Source organism: Adiantum capillus-veneris, chromosome 23 (genome assembly GCF_014529385.1).
Source record: "Adiantum capillus-veneris isolate H3 chromosome 23, ASM1452938v2, whole genome shotgun sequence".
Taxonomy (NCBI): domain Eukaryota; kingdom Viridiplantae; phylum Streptophyta; class Polypodiopsida; order Polypodiales; family Pteridaceae; genus Adiantum; species Adiantum capillus-veneris.
The window spans coordinates 93,510,207-93,525,082 of record NC_140953.1 but is presented as its reverse complement, the minus strand read 5'-3'; the positions used below and the strand labels follow the sequence as shown (position 1 = coordinate 93,525,082).

At 40.0% G+C, this 14,876-nt stretch overlaps 1 protein-coding gene across 1 annotated transcript; it reads left to right on the top strand.

Annotated features, from left to right (window-relative positions):
- The first annotated feature begins 5,274 nt into the window (after positions 1–5,274).
- LOC147428183 (uncharacterized) lies at positions 5,275–6,996 on the top strand. The gene is made up of 3 exons (XM_086496809.1): positions 5,275–5,453; positions 5,551–5,624; positions 6,575–6,996. The coding sequence occupies exons 1-3, from the start codon at positions 5,275–5,277 to the stop codon at positions 6,994–6,996; spliced, it is 675 nt and encodes a 224-aa protein (XP_086352935.1).
- The last annotated feature ends 7,880 nt before the right edge of the window (positions 6,997–14,876 follow it).

Below are 14,876 nucleotides of genomic sequence, written 5' to 3'. Positions count from 1 at the left end.
GAGAGAGAGAGAGAGAGAGAGAGAGAGAGAGAGAGGAGGGGGGGGGGGCGGGGGGGCGGGAGTGAGTCACGGGAGTGTGTGTGTATCACGTTTCAGGTCTCCTTTCAGGTGGGTGTGCACTGTGCAGAAATGTCTCATATTCTCTCTCTCTCTCTCTCAATTTACTGTGCAATTAATAATACGCGTTTAAATAAATATTTAATAAATTCTCTTTTTATAATCTATACTATATATCGTGACACGAATGGATGAACTCTCTTTGAAAAATAAAGCTTGACTTCTCTTTGAAAATGAAGCACGTGTACAGCAAAGGAATAGGTCCATAGTACGGTGTACCCTTCATTGCTCCATAGAACTAGAATTTGGCGTTTAATAAGAAAAAAAGCCAACCCTCTCTCTCTCTCTCTTCAGTCGTCTTGATCGTTTAGGACACTGCCCAAAATTATCTGCGCCACTAGACCCCACCAGTGTTAGAAAGTAGTGAAATTTACACAAGTTTAAGCCTTCCCTTACCTGTGGTCCCATGTAATTCTTTCCTTCCTGCTCAGTAATTTTTAAAGTTATACTTTCCTCGAAGAAAAAAAAAAAGCTTCAAATTTTGACCTAAAAGTCGGGAGAATTTCAAGTGTGCCCACTCTAAATGCTTATCAATTATCTCAAAATGAAAATTCCAATTTTATTATGTATATGGAGCATTTGTGAAACTCGACAATTTTTCTTGGAGCTCATTTGATAGACAATGCTCTTATTAGATGTTGTACCTTTGTGACATCCTATACGGTCCGGTGCTTGCAGATGCCAGTTTGTTGAATAAATTTCCTTGTTGAAAGTCAAATTATATCGTCATCAGACCTTAATTTTCAATGCCAAATTTTGGACATTTTATTATAAATACCTTAGATTTTGACATCACTCTCGTTTGTTTCACTAATTTGACCTAGGGTAGAGTTCCCAATTAAAAGTCGGGGCCCTTTTTAGAACCAAGACTTTGAGACAACTTTGTGCTAATAAAAAATCTTCTTGTTTCAATTTTGGGACACAATTATAAGACGTGGCTTGAAAATACAAAATATACTTCCACTCTTCCCAAGAAGTCCCTCTTTAGACTAGCGCCATCTCTCTCCAACGTTGCCTCCATATGTGCACACGAATAGAGACTAAATATCTCAACAATCATAAAACATTTACACCACTGCGAGAGATCACTCATACACTTACAACCAATCAGACTCTGCATGCAAGATCGAGTTCCACCTCCATGCATACATGTGGTGCCTTTCACTCTTTGAACCACTCTTTAAACATCCTCCTTTTTGCCTTGAAATTTCCTCCTATAACCTCTCAACCTATAACCTCTTTCACTCTCACTTTTGTTTACATATATACACTCGGATAGCCTCAACCCATCCAAACTGCAACCGGTTCTACTTTTAGCTTGCACTCTGACAACCTCATATCTCCACATGTATATTGTCATATCCATCCAAACTCCAACCATGTAGAAAACCCAACAAGAATAGATAGATTCGCTAGTGTACAAATAGTTTCAAGACAGATTCAGAACTTATTTTGATCAGATATGGAATTTAGCAGAGATGGGTTCAAGGGCTCCATGTGAATGTAAGGCATGCTTATTAGAGAGACGCCCTCCATTAGCTGATTTCTTGTGTACCTCTCAACTAGTCCATAAACATGGTGGCTGAGCTTGTTGCTATGGATGTGCGCATCTAATGCCATCCTTCCTGTGCAAAGTCCCAAGGAAGAAGGCTTCTTTCATCAACCCCAAGGAAGCCTCTTCAACACCAGTATTTTTGCGAAGCAAAGTGTCAGCCCAAAGAAGACCGCTCCCCCTCCTCCAAAGAGAAAATTTTCTGTAAAGAAATACTCCCACCGACTTGAGAGCACCAACAATTGAGTTTCAACAATACAAGTAAGATTATTAAAACTGTGTATTATCATTTAGATTCTAATTGTTTCATATATATATGTTGTCCATCACCCTTACTTCGAATTGATTTCATTGTTCATTACTTGATAATCAGTTTCATATTTTCATTTAGCCTAAGGTAAGAGGTACAAGAACAACAATAAAAAATAAAGCATGTACATCAGCAAGCCAAACTTTACCTATTTCCCCCTCCTTTAAGCAAACTTGTGGCATCAAGAAGGGAAGAACCAATGGACAAGAGAAGACTAAGAAGCCCTCCTCTTGCACTCCAAGCAAAAGCTACATTTCCCAAACCAGGCATTGTTTTACAAAGCCAACACCCAATAATTCAACCGGAGGACTCCACTCCAAAACCAGCCACCGAGAAACAAAAGCCTGCAAAGATATCTTGGATAGAGAAGGACATGGCAAAATTTCTTTTAGCACAAGAACAAGGGATTTCTTTGCAAATATGCTCCATGCAGTTTGGTATGAGCAAATTTGCAATAGCAAATTAGGAAGAAGGACAATCATGAAAGAGGAGGAGAGGGCGATCTACTACAATGGATATTTCAAAAGTGTGAATCAATGCATGGTGTCTCTATCTTGGATGTTAAACTAAAGGTTGCGGACAAGACATACACTCTTCATGAATGGCATTTCCGGAAGGAGTTGGTGTTGAGGGTTTAGACCATGGCATCGGCAACTTGTTTTCCATGTCTAGGAGGGCCTAAATCAATCAAGAGCAATAAGGTTTCAGCTAGAAATTATGAAGGCTCTCCACAAGAATCTACAAAAGCTTTATGGTGAAAATAAGTACCCACCTTCTAATATCTGAAAAGCAAGTGAGATAGGCTTTCAAGGGTCAAGGAAAAAAGGCCTAAAGATCCTTGCAAAGAAGGGAACCAAATCAGTGTACGGTATCACATGTGATTCTCAAGAATGAATAATAGTTTTATGTTGTGTTAATACAGTTGGCCATGCAATCCCTTCATATTATATATTCAAGGGAAGTAGACTAAATGGCAACTACATCGAAGATTGCAAACCAGCGGCTGCAATGGCCATGCAAAAGAAAGCATGGATGACCAGCGAGCTCTTTCGAGCTTAGCTAGAGCACTTACAAAATTTCATCATGGAAGACATTGGATTTGATAAAAGATATCTTTTGATTCTTGATGGTCATGGAAGTCATGTTTCCCTTGGAGTTCTGGCAAGAGCACACAAAGCTAGCATAGATATTATGACTTTACTTGTCCATACATCACACAAGCTACAACCCTTGGATGTCTCCGTTTTCAAATCCTTAAAGACAAATTTTTGGAACGAGAGGGAAATATGGCAGCAACGGAAAACATCTAACCCAGAAAGCAAAAGAGAGATTGCAACCTTTGTGGCAAGTGCTCTAAAAATTTCTTTAGCAGAGTTAAACATTAAGCTCAGGGGGTGCACCTCTTAGACATGTAAGTTACCACTCGAATTCAAATAAATGGGTTTTTAAATTGCGAAGAGTATAAAATTTTAACAGGATTATATTAACAGAAGGGGGTTTTTAAATTGATTTTAGAGAAAAAACCGTAATTTTTTGAAGAAAAATGAGTCAATTTATTACCTTAAGCATGTAAGTAAAAGGATTTTTTTAATACCCTTTGAACGCACGTTATATGAATAGTTTCTTAAAGATGCACCCCCCAAGACATTAAGGCAAGTTTTCGTGCAACAGGAATTTGGTCCCTTCATGCTTCAACAACTAAACTTCGAAGGCATGCCATGCAATAATATACAAATCTTGCATGAACCAACAAACCAAGAAGATAAAAGCATCTTACAGGTATCGAGCACCCCACCTCGCGAAGGTATAGAGGATGAAGCTATTCTAATACTATGTTCAATGTCAAGTAATGCACAATAAGAGCACATTGGAAGGACTGATGTGTCAACTTTGTTGCAAGATCCTTGTTTAACAGATCAAGACTCGTTGGATTGAACTTTAAGGTCCCTTCGGATTGTTTCTATGTGTCAAGGATGAGATCACAAGAAAGGACCCCAAGCTCCTATATTGTAAGAACCCTCTTGGAATCCTTGTAGTGTTATCCTAACTTCCTTCAGAATCAATAGATACTACAGAGCGTTTGCAACAATAGTATTTTTGGGGAATCAAATTATCACTTTCCTAAGGTGGATTTTGAGAAAAGCTACCCTTCTCGATAAAAGAGTTTTTTTTTTCTCAAGCCAGAGGCAGGGCTAGAAAAATACAGTTTCCCTAGCCGAATAAAATAAGGGTAAACTTGAAATTCTGTCGGTTTTTAGGTCAAAATTTGAAGCTTTTACTGATATTTACACTAAAACTTGTGTAAATTTGCCGGTTTTCTTCAAGGCAAGCTCAAAATCTAACCGGGATTTTATAATTTTAGCCGGTTAAAATACATTGTACCCCGGTTTTTTCCTAACACTGGCCAGAGGCTTCTTAGCTCTAGTTATATTCTCTATTCATAGTTTGAAATCTATGGTAAATCATAATATAAGAAGCTTTTCTAGAGTTGGTGGCATGGATAGCAAGTAAAGCACAATTGCATCTTGCACTCCCAACTTTAGAGATTAGTCTATAATTTACATAAAAGCCAAGAGTTTGGTCGAGACTAGTAGAAGACTTGAGACCATGGATTTTCCTACCTACATCAGGAAAGTGAAAAACGACTCTTGAGGGAAGGGGATCAAGGTGGGCATCAACTCCTATCAATTATTTTACGTGGTCCAATTGTGCATAGATATTGACTTCTCCTTGTCACATAGTTTTGAGGCTATGCCACTTCTTTCTATAGTATATTACCCAAGCATGCCCCTCAAGCCACATCTTATATCTATATTAAAGAGAGAAGGTCAACTGCCAGGTGGCAGCAACTCCCACTCTCCAGCCTAGGCACTTGAAGATATCTCCAGTCCAGCCTACGTGGAGGCTTGCTCATCAAAGTCCAGCCTACATGGAGGCTTGCTCATCGCTTGCCCTGCCAGTCTCAGTATCGATGATTGCACTGCCGCGTGGAGCGCTGCGTCGGGCTGCGGGCAGAGTTGCATCAAGCTCGCGAGGAGAATCGGGTTCCAGGTTGTCGGGTTGCGCGCAACAATACGTCGAGTTCAATAATGGTGCAACCCACTAAACCTAGATAATGGCCTTGATCTGCGGGTTAAGTGGGTTGTGTTTATTGTTAAACACCTACCCCTCTCTAGCAGTCCCTGCTTCCACCTTCGACACCCACGCGTTGGCCTTGCACACATTCTTCTCCTCCTGCCCTTTGCTAGCGCACACAAGCTCAGCCAGGCCCTGTCATTTTGCTACCACGTGGGACATGGCACGCCTTCCCTCACTGAGTTGCCTGAAGGAAAGTCCCCTTCGAGCCCTACGCCTCCAGCATACCAGCCTCTGGACCAAGTTGGGCGTGGAGGTCAGCGGCACAGCCGAAAGCCTGGCTGACTACTTGCTCTCCCTCTTTGCTTCCTGCTCTGGCTGGAATGCAGATCAAGACAAGTATTTGACCAGAGCCAAGAGTGGGAGCTCGCCCATTCCTTGATCCACAACTTCTCGCTATGCACGTTGGTGCTCCCTGAATAGCAAAATCCTGCAGCAAAGGCCAAAGCCATGTCCATCATGCGTCAAAATTCCATCTACAGGTCTCGCCAAGTCCTGCAAGAGCCTCAGGTGAAGCCATCTGTGGCCAAGCTCTTTCTTTGTGGCCATGGAGAAGCTGGCAAGACAACACTTTGCCAATCATTATTGGCATCCTTATGAATTCCAGCATATTGTGGTTTGCTTTGCAAGCCAATCAGCCGGACACGAGGTATGGATTGTGGGTGGTTTTGCAATAAATTCATAAGCAATCTCTTGGCAGCCTATATGACACAAGAAGCATCTAGGAATACTTCAAGTGTGGAAGATTTGTCAGTGCTATAAGTTCATATGCAATCTCTTCGCAGCCGACTATCCAGAAGAAAAGAGCATCTGGGGATACTTCAAGAGTGCACGATCGGTCTCTATGGAGGATAGAGAGATCAGAGATTTACTGAGGAAGCAAGGATGCAAGGACGAGTACCAGCTTGAAGAGATGGTGCTTTTCTTTAAGGAGAGAACAAGCACAACACATGATGCTCATGCCTCACAGATGCTGCTTTTCCCCGCATTGGTAAAGCAAAAGCAGGCTGTATATCCAAAAGTGGTACCCGATTTAATACCTCACAGTAGGTCAGAAAGGTACAAACATGAAGCCTTCTTTGGGAGGAGAATGAAATGTCAGGAAACTTCAATGTATCTGATACCATCTGGACTTTTTACCAGGCTGCAAGTGAGGCTATGCACCCCAAGTTGCGATGATTATGAGTGCTACCACCTTGGCTATTGTTGGACATCCTTCTTGAAAGGCAATGCTGGTGCTGTGGTGCGTTTTGGAGGGGATGTCACTGAACCATGGGAGAACAAAGCATGGATTGATATTCTGGCTTTTTACCCCACTATAAGCGGCTCCAACATCAGTCAACTGCAAGAAGCTGAGAACTCCAGGTTTGGCCTAACTGCTCCAGAAGATCTGATGACCCAGATAAAAAAATATTATCTATGAGATATGCCAGTCGATTGATTCTTGGGAATTCCAACAGTGGTGCTAGAAGAGTGGGTTCTGCATGGCAAAAGTCCAGCACCCTATGCCTCTAAATTTTCCATCATAAGAAAACTAAGAGGCTTGAAGGATGTTGTGAATTGGGGATATGTCGAAATACCTCCAACACCGGTAGTAGAGGTTCTCCTATCAACGGAGCTCGAAGAACATGTTACAAATAGGCAACTCACCCCTCTTGCAACAATCACAGCTGAATTCTCTTTGAGCACAATTGATGGCGAATTCACAAAACACACACATGGAAAGGAACATGTTGACAATATTGTGGTGCTATTAGAGCAGCCCCAAGATGATGGTCTGAGTAAAGCGGCATATGAATCTCCACTAGATTCATTGTTTAAACGGATCCAACAGGAGCTGCAATGCTATGATCTACGACAAGAGTCAAGTTTAGGACCTTAAATCTGAGTGTACAAATGCTTAGAACAGATATTGATGCGTTGGGAAAGTGCTTACGCTGAGCTCAGAGGGACATCATCTTCAACTGCTCCACCCGTCTTCTGAGATATGAGCTTACAAGAGACCATGCCACGATAAAGGGAGAGAGAGAAAGATAGAGAGAGGCCGCCGGAGGCGGCCGGCCATACTATCTATCTATCTATATCTATCTATTCTATATATTAAGCAGAGAGACATTCAGGGGGCCACGTGGTGCAATTTGCTTCATCCGGCAGTGTGGCCCTGCATCTCCGGCAACAGTGAGTAAAGTGCGCGCGCAGGGGGGCGAGAGAGAGAGAGAGAGAGAGAGAGAGAGAGAGAGAGAGAGGCGGCCGAAGGCCGCCGGCCACACTAGTTATCGTCAAAACCCATTGGTTCCCTGCCACCTCTGGGTAGCCTCCACCGTTGGCTTTCAACTCACAGAGAGCATCTCATGAGATACCCCTTAATCACAACTGCTTTCTAAATTGTGCCATCCAAGTATTCACAAACTATCTTCATCAGCAATTATGATAACCTTTTTTTTTTCACTAAAAAATTGCCAAACTTGTGGATCTACCTTCAAAATGATAGTTGTAAAATTTGTATTTATGTGTCTATAAGCCCCCTTTTATCAAGATCAAGATCTCTCTCTCTCTCTCTCTCACAAACACACACACACACACACACACACACACAGAGTTCATCTTAACTACAACAATATATGAGACGTAGCTATCTTTGACCATGGGGACCTTGAACTTCTAAGCACCTTGATAATGCTAGAAGATTATGATATTGTAATTTGGATTATAATCTATGTTACTATACTTATGGCTATGCAAGATACCCCTTCTCTCTCTCTCTCTCTCTCTCTCTCTCTCTCTCACACACACACACACACACACACACACACACACACACACACACACACTCACACACACACACACATTGTCTTGATGCATACAAGAACAATTGGACTCCCTTTCAAGGGTATTTTATAAGAAAAATCTAAGTATTAACCTGATTTTTTAATTTATTCTCTATTTCTTAAGGATATGTTGACATTGGTTAATCTACAAACGAGCCAAACATAGGCCTAAATTGAGCACACTTCTCTAGACACTATTGAATACTTAGAAACACCAACACATGGTGTATTTCAAATACACTCTTGTGTTTTTGGCTTTCTAAACCATGTTTTGGGAGTTAAGACATACATTTGAAATTTTATTATTTGCTATAGTGATCATCATATCCCTATTCATGTGCATTTTTATTGGCCCTTGAAAGGCCTTAGTGCACTATGAGTGAAGGTCATTCAATTTTGATTGCTTGATAAGTGTCCCAAGGGGGCTTGAGAGTCTTATGAATAGAAAGACATGATAGTCTTTTAAATGCTATTTTCCAACGTTGCATTCACTTTTTTGGATTAAAAAATGTATTCATAGGAGTTTGATCCCATGGTATGAGATATTCATAGCAGTCCTTTCATTTAAAAACTTTATAAAAATTTATTTCACTATCTTGTTTTATTATGTTTATTAAATTTTTATATCTATTAAAAAAGAGCTAAAATATATTTTTTTGTTTTGAATTTAAATTTTATTGTTTTTATTTTACTTTTTTCTCATTTTATTTTATGTCAAATTGTTGATATGCAATGTGCATCTTTCAGAGTATCTATTTGGACCTCTTTGTAATATATAAATAACTCGTGACTATATATGTATAATAGATCATACAATTTTATATTAAATCACAACAAAAATTCCATGTGACTGTCTCTTTGTCAGATGTGACAAATGTTGTAAAAGCCCTTTCAGATAGAGTATTATTGTTGTTAAATTCATAATATGATCTACGAGACCAAGTCAAACATCCTATATGATCTTTGTTGAGTTGAATAATGATTGTCAATCTGGGGGGTTCATCTCAAAATTATGTGGCTATCACGTGAGTGCAACAAAAGGGGTATTAAATTCATATTTTCTCATATTTTTACACACAAAGGGAACCATAAAATGGAATTGGGTTTAAAAATCACAGATTAAATAAAAAAAAGGATGTACTTTATTTGTCAAAAATTAATAAATAAGGAGTTTTAGAAATAGTCCTTGAACGTGATATACATAATTTATACATAGTGACCCCCTTGAGCTCTCAATGTATGAGGATTATGGAGAAGAGGATGGTAATGGAGCATTCATGAAGTAGCTAGGAGGCTAAAAATGTGAGGGAAGAAAGTTTGAATGAGATAGAATCCAAGCACTCAGCTTGGGTACGAAGTGAAGAGAAGACTACTAAAATTGCAAGGGGAATAAAGTGCACAATCATTTTTTTTTCTTGGTATGAAAATTCATGCTCCAACCACATGGATCTTCTACTTAATTTTAGTTTTTTGGAGCGATGAGATGATGAGGGGACATCTCCAATTTCCTTTTTGTAAACACATTTAGCTCTAGATTTTTGTGAAATTTGATAAGGTTTGGTACCACCTACCAAGTTACAACTCTATCTCTCATTATATGAGGTCTCCAAGTTTGTATTTCCGTGCCTCTCTCTTTCTTACACACACGCGCACACACACATACACACGCACACACACATAGAGAGAGAGAGAGAGAGAGAGAGAGAGAGAGAGAGAGAGAGAGAGAGAGAGAGAGAGAGAGAGAGTTGAGAGTCAATGAGAATATCGGATGGTTGAAATATACGATACTTGCTTTCCCTCACTCTCATTCTCATGTTCACCTAGTTATGCTAGTAGAGCAAGCTCCATATAATCCACATAAGAACCCTTTTGGTTTTTTGAATCCTCAAAAATTAGAATTTATAACTGTTTAAATGATTCTATAATGGATCCTGGCAAGAGTGAGTGGGTTAGGGTAGCAATGGGGAGAGTTGTGAGCATTATGCTAAGCTATGTTGAGATGACTACACAAAGTTTGAGTGTAGTAATGATGTGGGATTGCATTGTGTGTAACTTCAAGCTATATTTACACAACAATTATGGAAACATTCTCTTCTATTTTTTCGATACAAAGTGATTAATAGAGATATAATGCCTCTTTTCTTTTTCAAATCACAATAAATAGAGAAATAAGGCCAAAGGGAATATCCATGGCATTAACGAAGCCCCGTCAATGCACATAGAATGCATCAAATATGTCCACTACTTATCCAAACACAGGTGAACAAAGAGTTATATTAGGATGCATCTTTAAAGCCAATTATTTCAAAATATTGTCAGAAAAAACTCTCAATGACACTTTATGCAACTTCATGTCTTCCTTCGTAGAGAACAATATAGTATGTGAACATCCCCTTTTGGTTGTGTGTGTGTGTGTGTGTGTGAGAGAGAGAGAGAGAGAGAGAGAGAGAGAGAGAGAGAGTCCCATGCATTAGCTTTTTGATAATAGCAAAGGAATTTTCTTGGTTAATCAAACAACATAAGTATAAGTGGAGTTTTTTTGTTATAGACAAGTCTAAAAATCCTCATAAATTATGCACAGCGTATACTAAAGTTATGCATCCTATCTATAGATCCCAAAACAAATGGCCATGCTATCAACAAAAAATAAATCACCTCTTAGTCACTTACTGATTAATAATATACAAAAATAGGTAGTTCAATAGACCATATACAAAAATAGGTAGTTCAATAGAGCAAGCAGGCAGCCAAAACGACTTTTTCAAAAGCCATTAATTAATTAGGTTTTTTTTGGGGGGGGGGGATTTGTTTTTTTTAAGTGCTTAAGGGAGCCCTAAGGGCAGCCAAGGCGAATAGCCTAGTGGTTTAGGTTGAGTTTCATAGTATGTACTTGATGAGTTCAAATGCTACTCATTCAGGTTGGTTTTAAAGGTTGGTTTTAAATGGTGATGTGCATGGACATGCTAATTGGAGATGCTAAAGGATCTTGGGGAGATTCTATGTAATGAAAAACAAAAGTAGTAGAGTCAAGAGGAGCAAGTAGGTGGTTACCATCTTGGATGTATTTATGTTCATGGGAAACTAACAAGATTCTTGTGAAAAGCTTTAAGTGAAATGAAATCTAAAGTAAATGAAAATGCCGAGGTAGGGTGTATATGGGCCACATGGAGAGGGAGGAGACATTGAGGTGAATGCCTATGCATGCTATGTGTCACATGAGGGATACGGGAGGGATCAATATGTTCTTTTTACTTGTGAGCTCCTGTTACCTAAGTTTCCACGTGGCACTCAAGGCAGATAGGAGAATTGGATGATGAGAGGGGGTGGGGGACCAAGGGTATGTTAGGCACTTTTTTTTAATGCCTGTGGATATGCATACAGAGCAGTGATCTCCTCAGGGTATTGTGGCTTATGACAAAGATATGAAATTGGCATGCCAAGTGCTAAGGTCGAAAACTAGATTTTTCATGATATATTTTACCTAAAATAAAAGAGGGCAGCCCCATTGTCAAAGGAATCTATCTAGATTCAAGCCAATATACAACAATGAGCAAGTAAGCCGTGCCAATCTTTTTTTCTGGTGCTTCATTATAAAGAATCTGGGCAGATACCTTGCATGGATTTGAGGGAAGAAAGGGAGGAGATACACGTGGAGAGAGAGAGCAAGAGAGAGAGAGATGTCATGTGTGTCAATGAAGACGTAGGAGAGAGAGAGAGAGAGATATATTTTTTTCCCTGGTTCGATGGGAGGTGCGGGATTGCATCCATTGTCTTTTGACGTGCTAGGAATTGCTAGCAGATTCCCTTTCAAAATACTTGCTCAGATGAAAATTTGAGCAGGGAAGCAGACGGTGAATGGCAGCTTGTGAAGAATGGTAGACGAGTGGAGGCAGGTGGCAAGGAGCAGGGCTACGAGGAGATAGTGGGGATTTGCAGAGTGGGCCCTGGCTACTGGTGGATGCCATACGCTGATTGTGTGGATCATTATGCAGAGCAAGGGAGGAGGGTGGAGGGTAGAGTATCTATGCTGCAGACGGGGCCAAGCAGGCGTCTTGACTGACGTGCTTGCAATAAGTAAACAAGAGCCAAGACAAACAGAGGGAGAAGGAAATTGCCGGGTGGCCGAGTTGCATCTCTCTCTCTCTCTCTCTCACACATACACACACACACACACACACACACACACACACACACACACACACACACACACACACACACACACACACACACACACACACACACACACACATTTCTCTGCACGGGAGGCCCCGGGTAGGTGGGGAGGGCGAGGAGCAAGAGCCTTGCATCAAGAGAAGAAAAGGAGCTTTGCACCTCCATTGTCATCGCGAAGAGCTTGGAGACAAAGGGATTCCAAAAGTGAAACAGAGGGAGAGAGACATACGGTGTAGCTATTCGCAAAGTTTTGGTGACAGGAGACACGATAGATTTCATGTGGTGACAGGAGGTGTGCCTTTGCAAGGTGCTTGTTGTGCTGCATATCCATTGCCAGAGATGCCATGTGCACGTGAAGCTATAGACGGACAATGGGAGATATGTATAGATGTTGTGTATAAGTGAAGGGATAGAAGTCTGATGTACTGCACGTTCTGAGACGCTGCTTGTGTGCTACCTGATCTCGACCACGATGGAGATAGGAAAGTTGGGAACGATGTAGATGATGAGTGCAAGCAGACGAAATGGGCTTGTACAACGGAGGGCGGAGGCAGGGACCCTCGGTGTGAACAGAATGGGGGAGGGAGGGCGTTCTCACTTTTATTTCAAATTTAAAGATTCAAAAGGAATCTAGCAAACAAATTAATGGGTTCTATATAATTTAGAGCGAGCAATTAGGTTGGACATTATAACAACTTAAAGCAGTTCTACCAATTACTTTTCGTCCTTAAAAGGTTATATGGATAAACACATTGATGTGATTGACCTTTCAAAGTTTTTAGATGCATCACCTCCAATTTTTTATATATGAAATGTCACTATTGATAGTTAGCTAGAGTTTCCTTATCATAGATCTGAAAGATGATTTTATTTAATAATGAAGGATCCAAGAATATACTTGGCACTACATTATCGATACATAGAGAATGTTTGTACATGTTGTTGTCACCTTGGGGGGAAAGCAAGAGAGGAGAGTTTTATAGAGTTGATGTTTGCTTCTTATTAGTTGCAACAACGTGCAGATCACATACTAGTCAAAATGAAAAGTAGAGTCATACTTTAAATTTTAGGATTGATTGGCATTTTAAAACAATAAAGTGAAAAGAAAGTAATAAGAAAGAATAAAATAAAAGGCACCGCTAACAATATTAAACAAAAATAATAATGTTTCTGCAAGGAAAAGTAGATCTAGTAAGCATAGAAAATAATAAAACATTTTAATAAAAGAGTCTTTTTAAGGATCTTAGATGGAAGGAGTCTTTTACAAATTGAGAATCATACTTTTTTTTTTCAATCAATCAATACTTCACATCATGGGATCAAACTCCTTTACATACACTTCTTAATCCCCTGTTTAGTAAGGCCTTTTCAAGTATGCCAAAAGAAAGTTTGTTGCCATGTGGCACTAATCAACAAGCTTTATCTAATGTCCCACAATTGCACCTAAAATGCAACCCTTTCTTCTCTCCTTATGTAGTCAAATGAGTGAAAGAGTCACGATAGCTTTCAATAAAACAATAAGAAAGTGATAAAATTGTTAAGTTGAATTGAATTGCTGTCAATGTTTGGGAAAGGATTGCCTCAGCTTAGTCTTGAGCCGATTGAAAATCGAGACTAGCTAGCTGCAAACCATGGTAAACGGAAGAAATATGTGAGAAAGTCGTCCAAAAATTTTGCAAATCTCAAAAAATTTGCTAGTATTTTGGGTTTTCTTCTTTGTGAGGAGGAAACTCAACCAGCAGCCACTTAACAAAAGAGACTTTCTCGAACGTTAACACTGACTAGAATCAAGCTATAGAATGCAAGAAATCTAAATCCATGTGAAGTTGTGAAAGAAAACGTGAAATAAAAAGAACTAATTAATATATATGTGTGTGTGTGTACAGAATTTATTAAAATTATGCAAGGTGAAGCCTCACTTTAGCATTCTAAAACAATAGAATGCGAAACAAGTGAAAGGGTCACGACGGCTTTCAAAAACAGTAAGAAAGTGATAAAATTGTTAGGTTGAATCAAATTGGTATCAGTGTTTGGGAAAGGATTGCCTCAGCTTAGTCTTAAGTCGATTGAACATCGAGACTAGATAACTGCAAACCATGGTAAACGGAAGAAAAACCGATAAAATATATGAGAAAGTTGTCCAAAAATTTTGTAAATCTCAAAAATTTTGCTAGTATTTCTGATTTTCTTCTTTGTGAGGAAGAAACTCGATCAGCAGCCGTTTAATAAAAGAGACTTTCTCGAACGTTAACACTGACTGGAATCAAGCTATAAAATGCAAAAAATGTAAAGCCATGTGAAGTTGTGAAATGAAAGGTGAAATAAAAAGAACTAATTAATATATATATATCTATACTAATAGATAAAGGGGGAGGGAATTCCGGCACCTCCCCCCGGACACATGTGGCCCCACCTTAGTCCGGTCAGTACGCTCTGAATCCAGCGCGCCCAGCGAGATAGAGAAAAGGCCTGCGCGAGGACACTCTGTTGGAAGAAGCGCGAGTTGAGAAGGACCAGTAGGCCTAAGGCGAGTGGCGTCAGAGAAAACCGCTTGCAGGTGAAGCTCTCCACCTCTCGCACAGCACCCCCTCTGCCGTAGCATCCTGGCTCTTCAAGTAATATCGTCATCAATGCTCGCAGGAGACCAACGAGGGGCAACAACACCACAGGCCCAAATGGCCCTGCTACTAAGGACGCTGGTGGTGAGCTCCCTAAACATGATCGTCTCAAAGCTACCAACTGCACCAAATGTATGCATGCC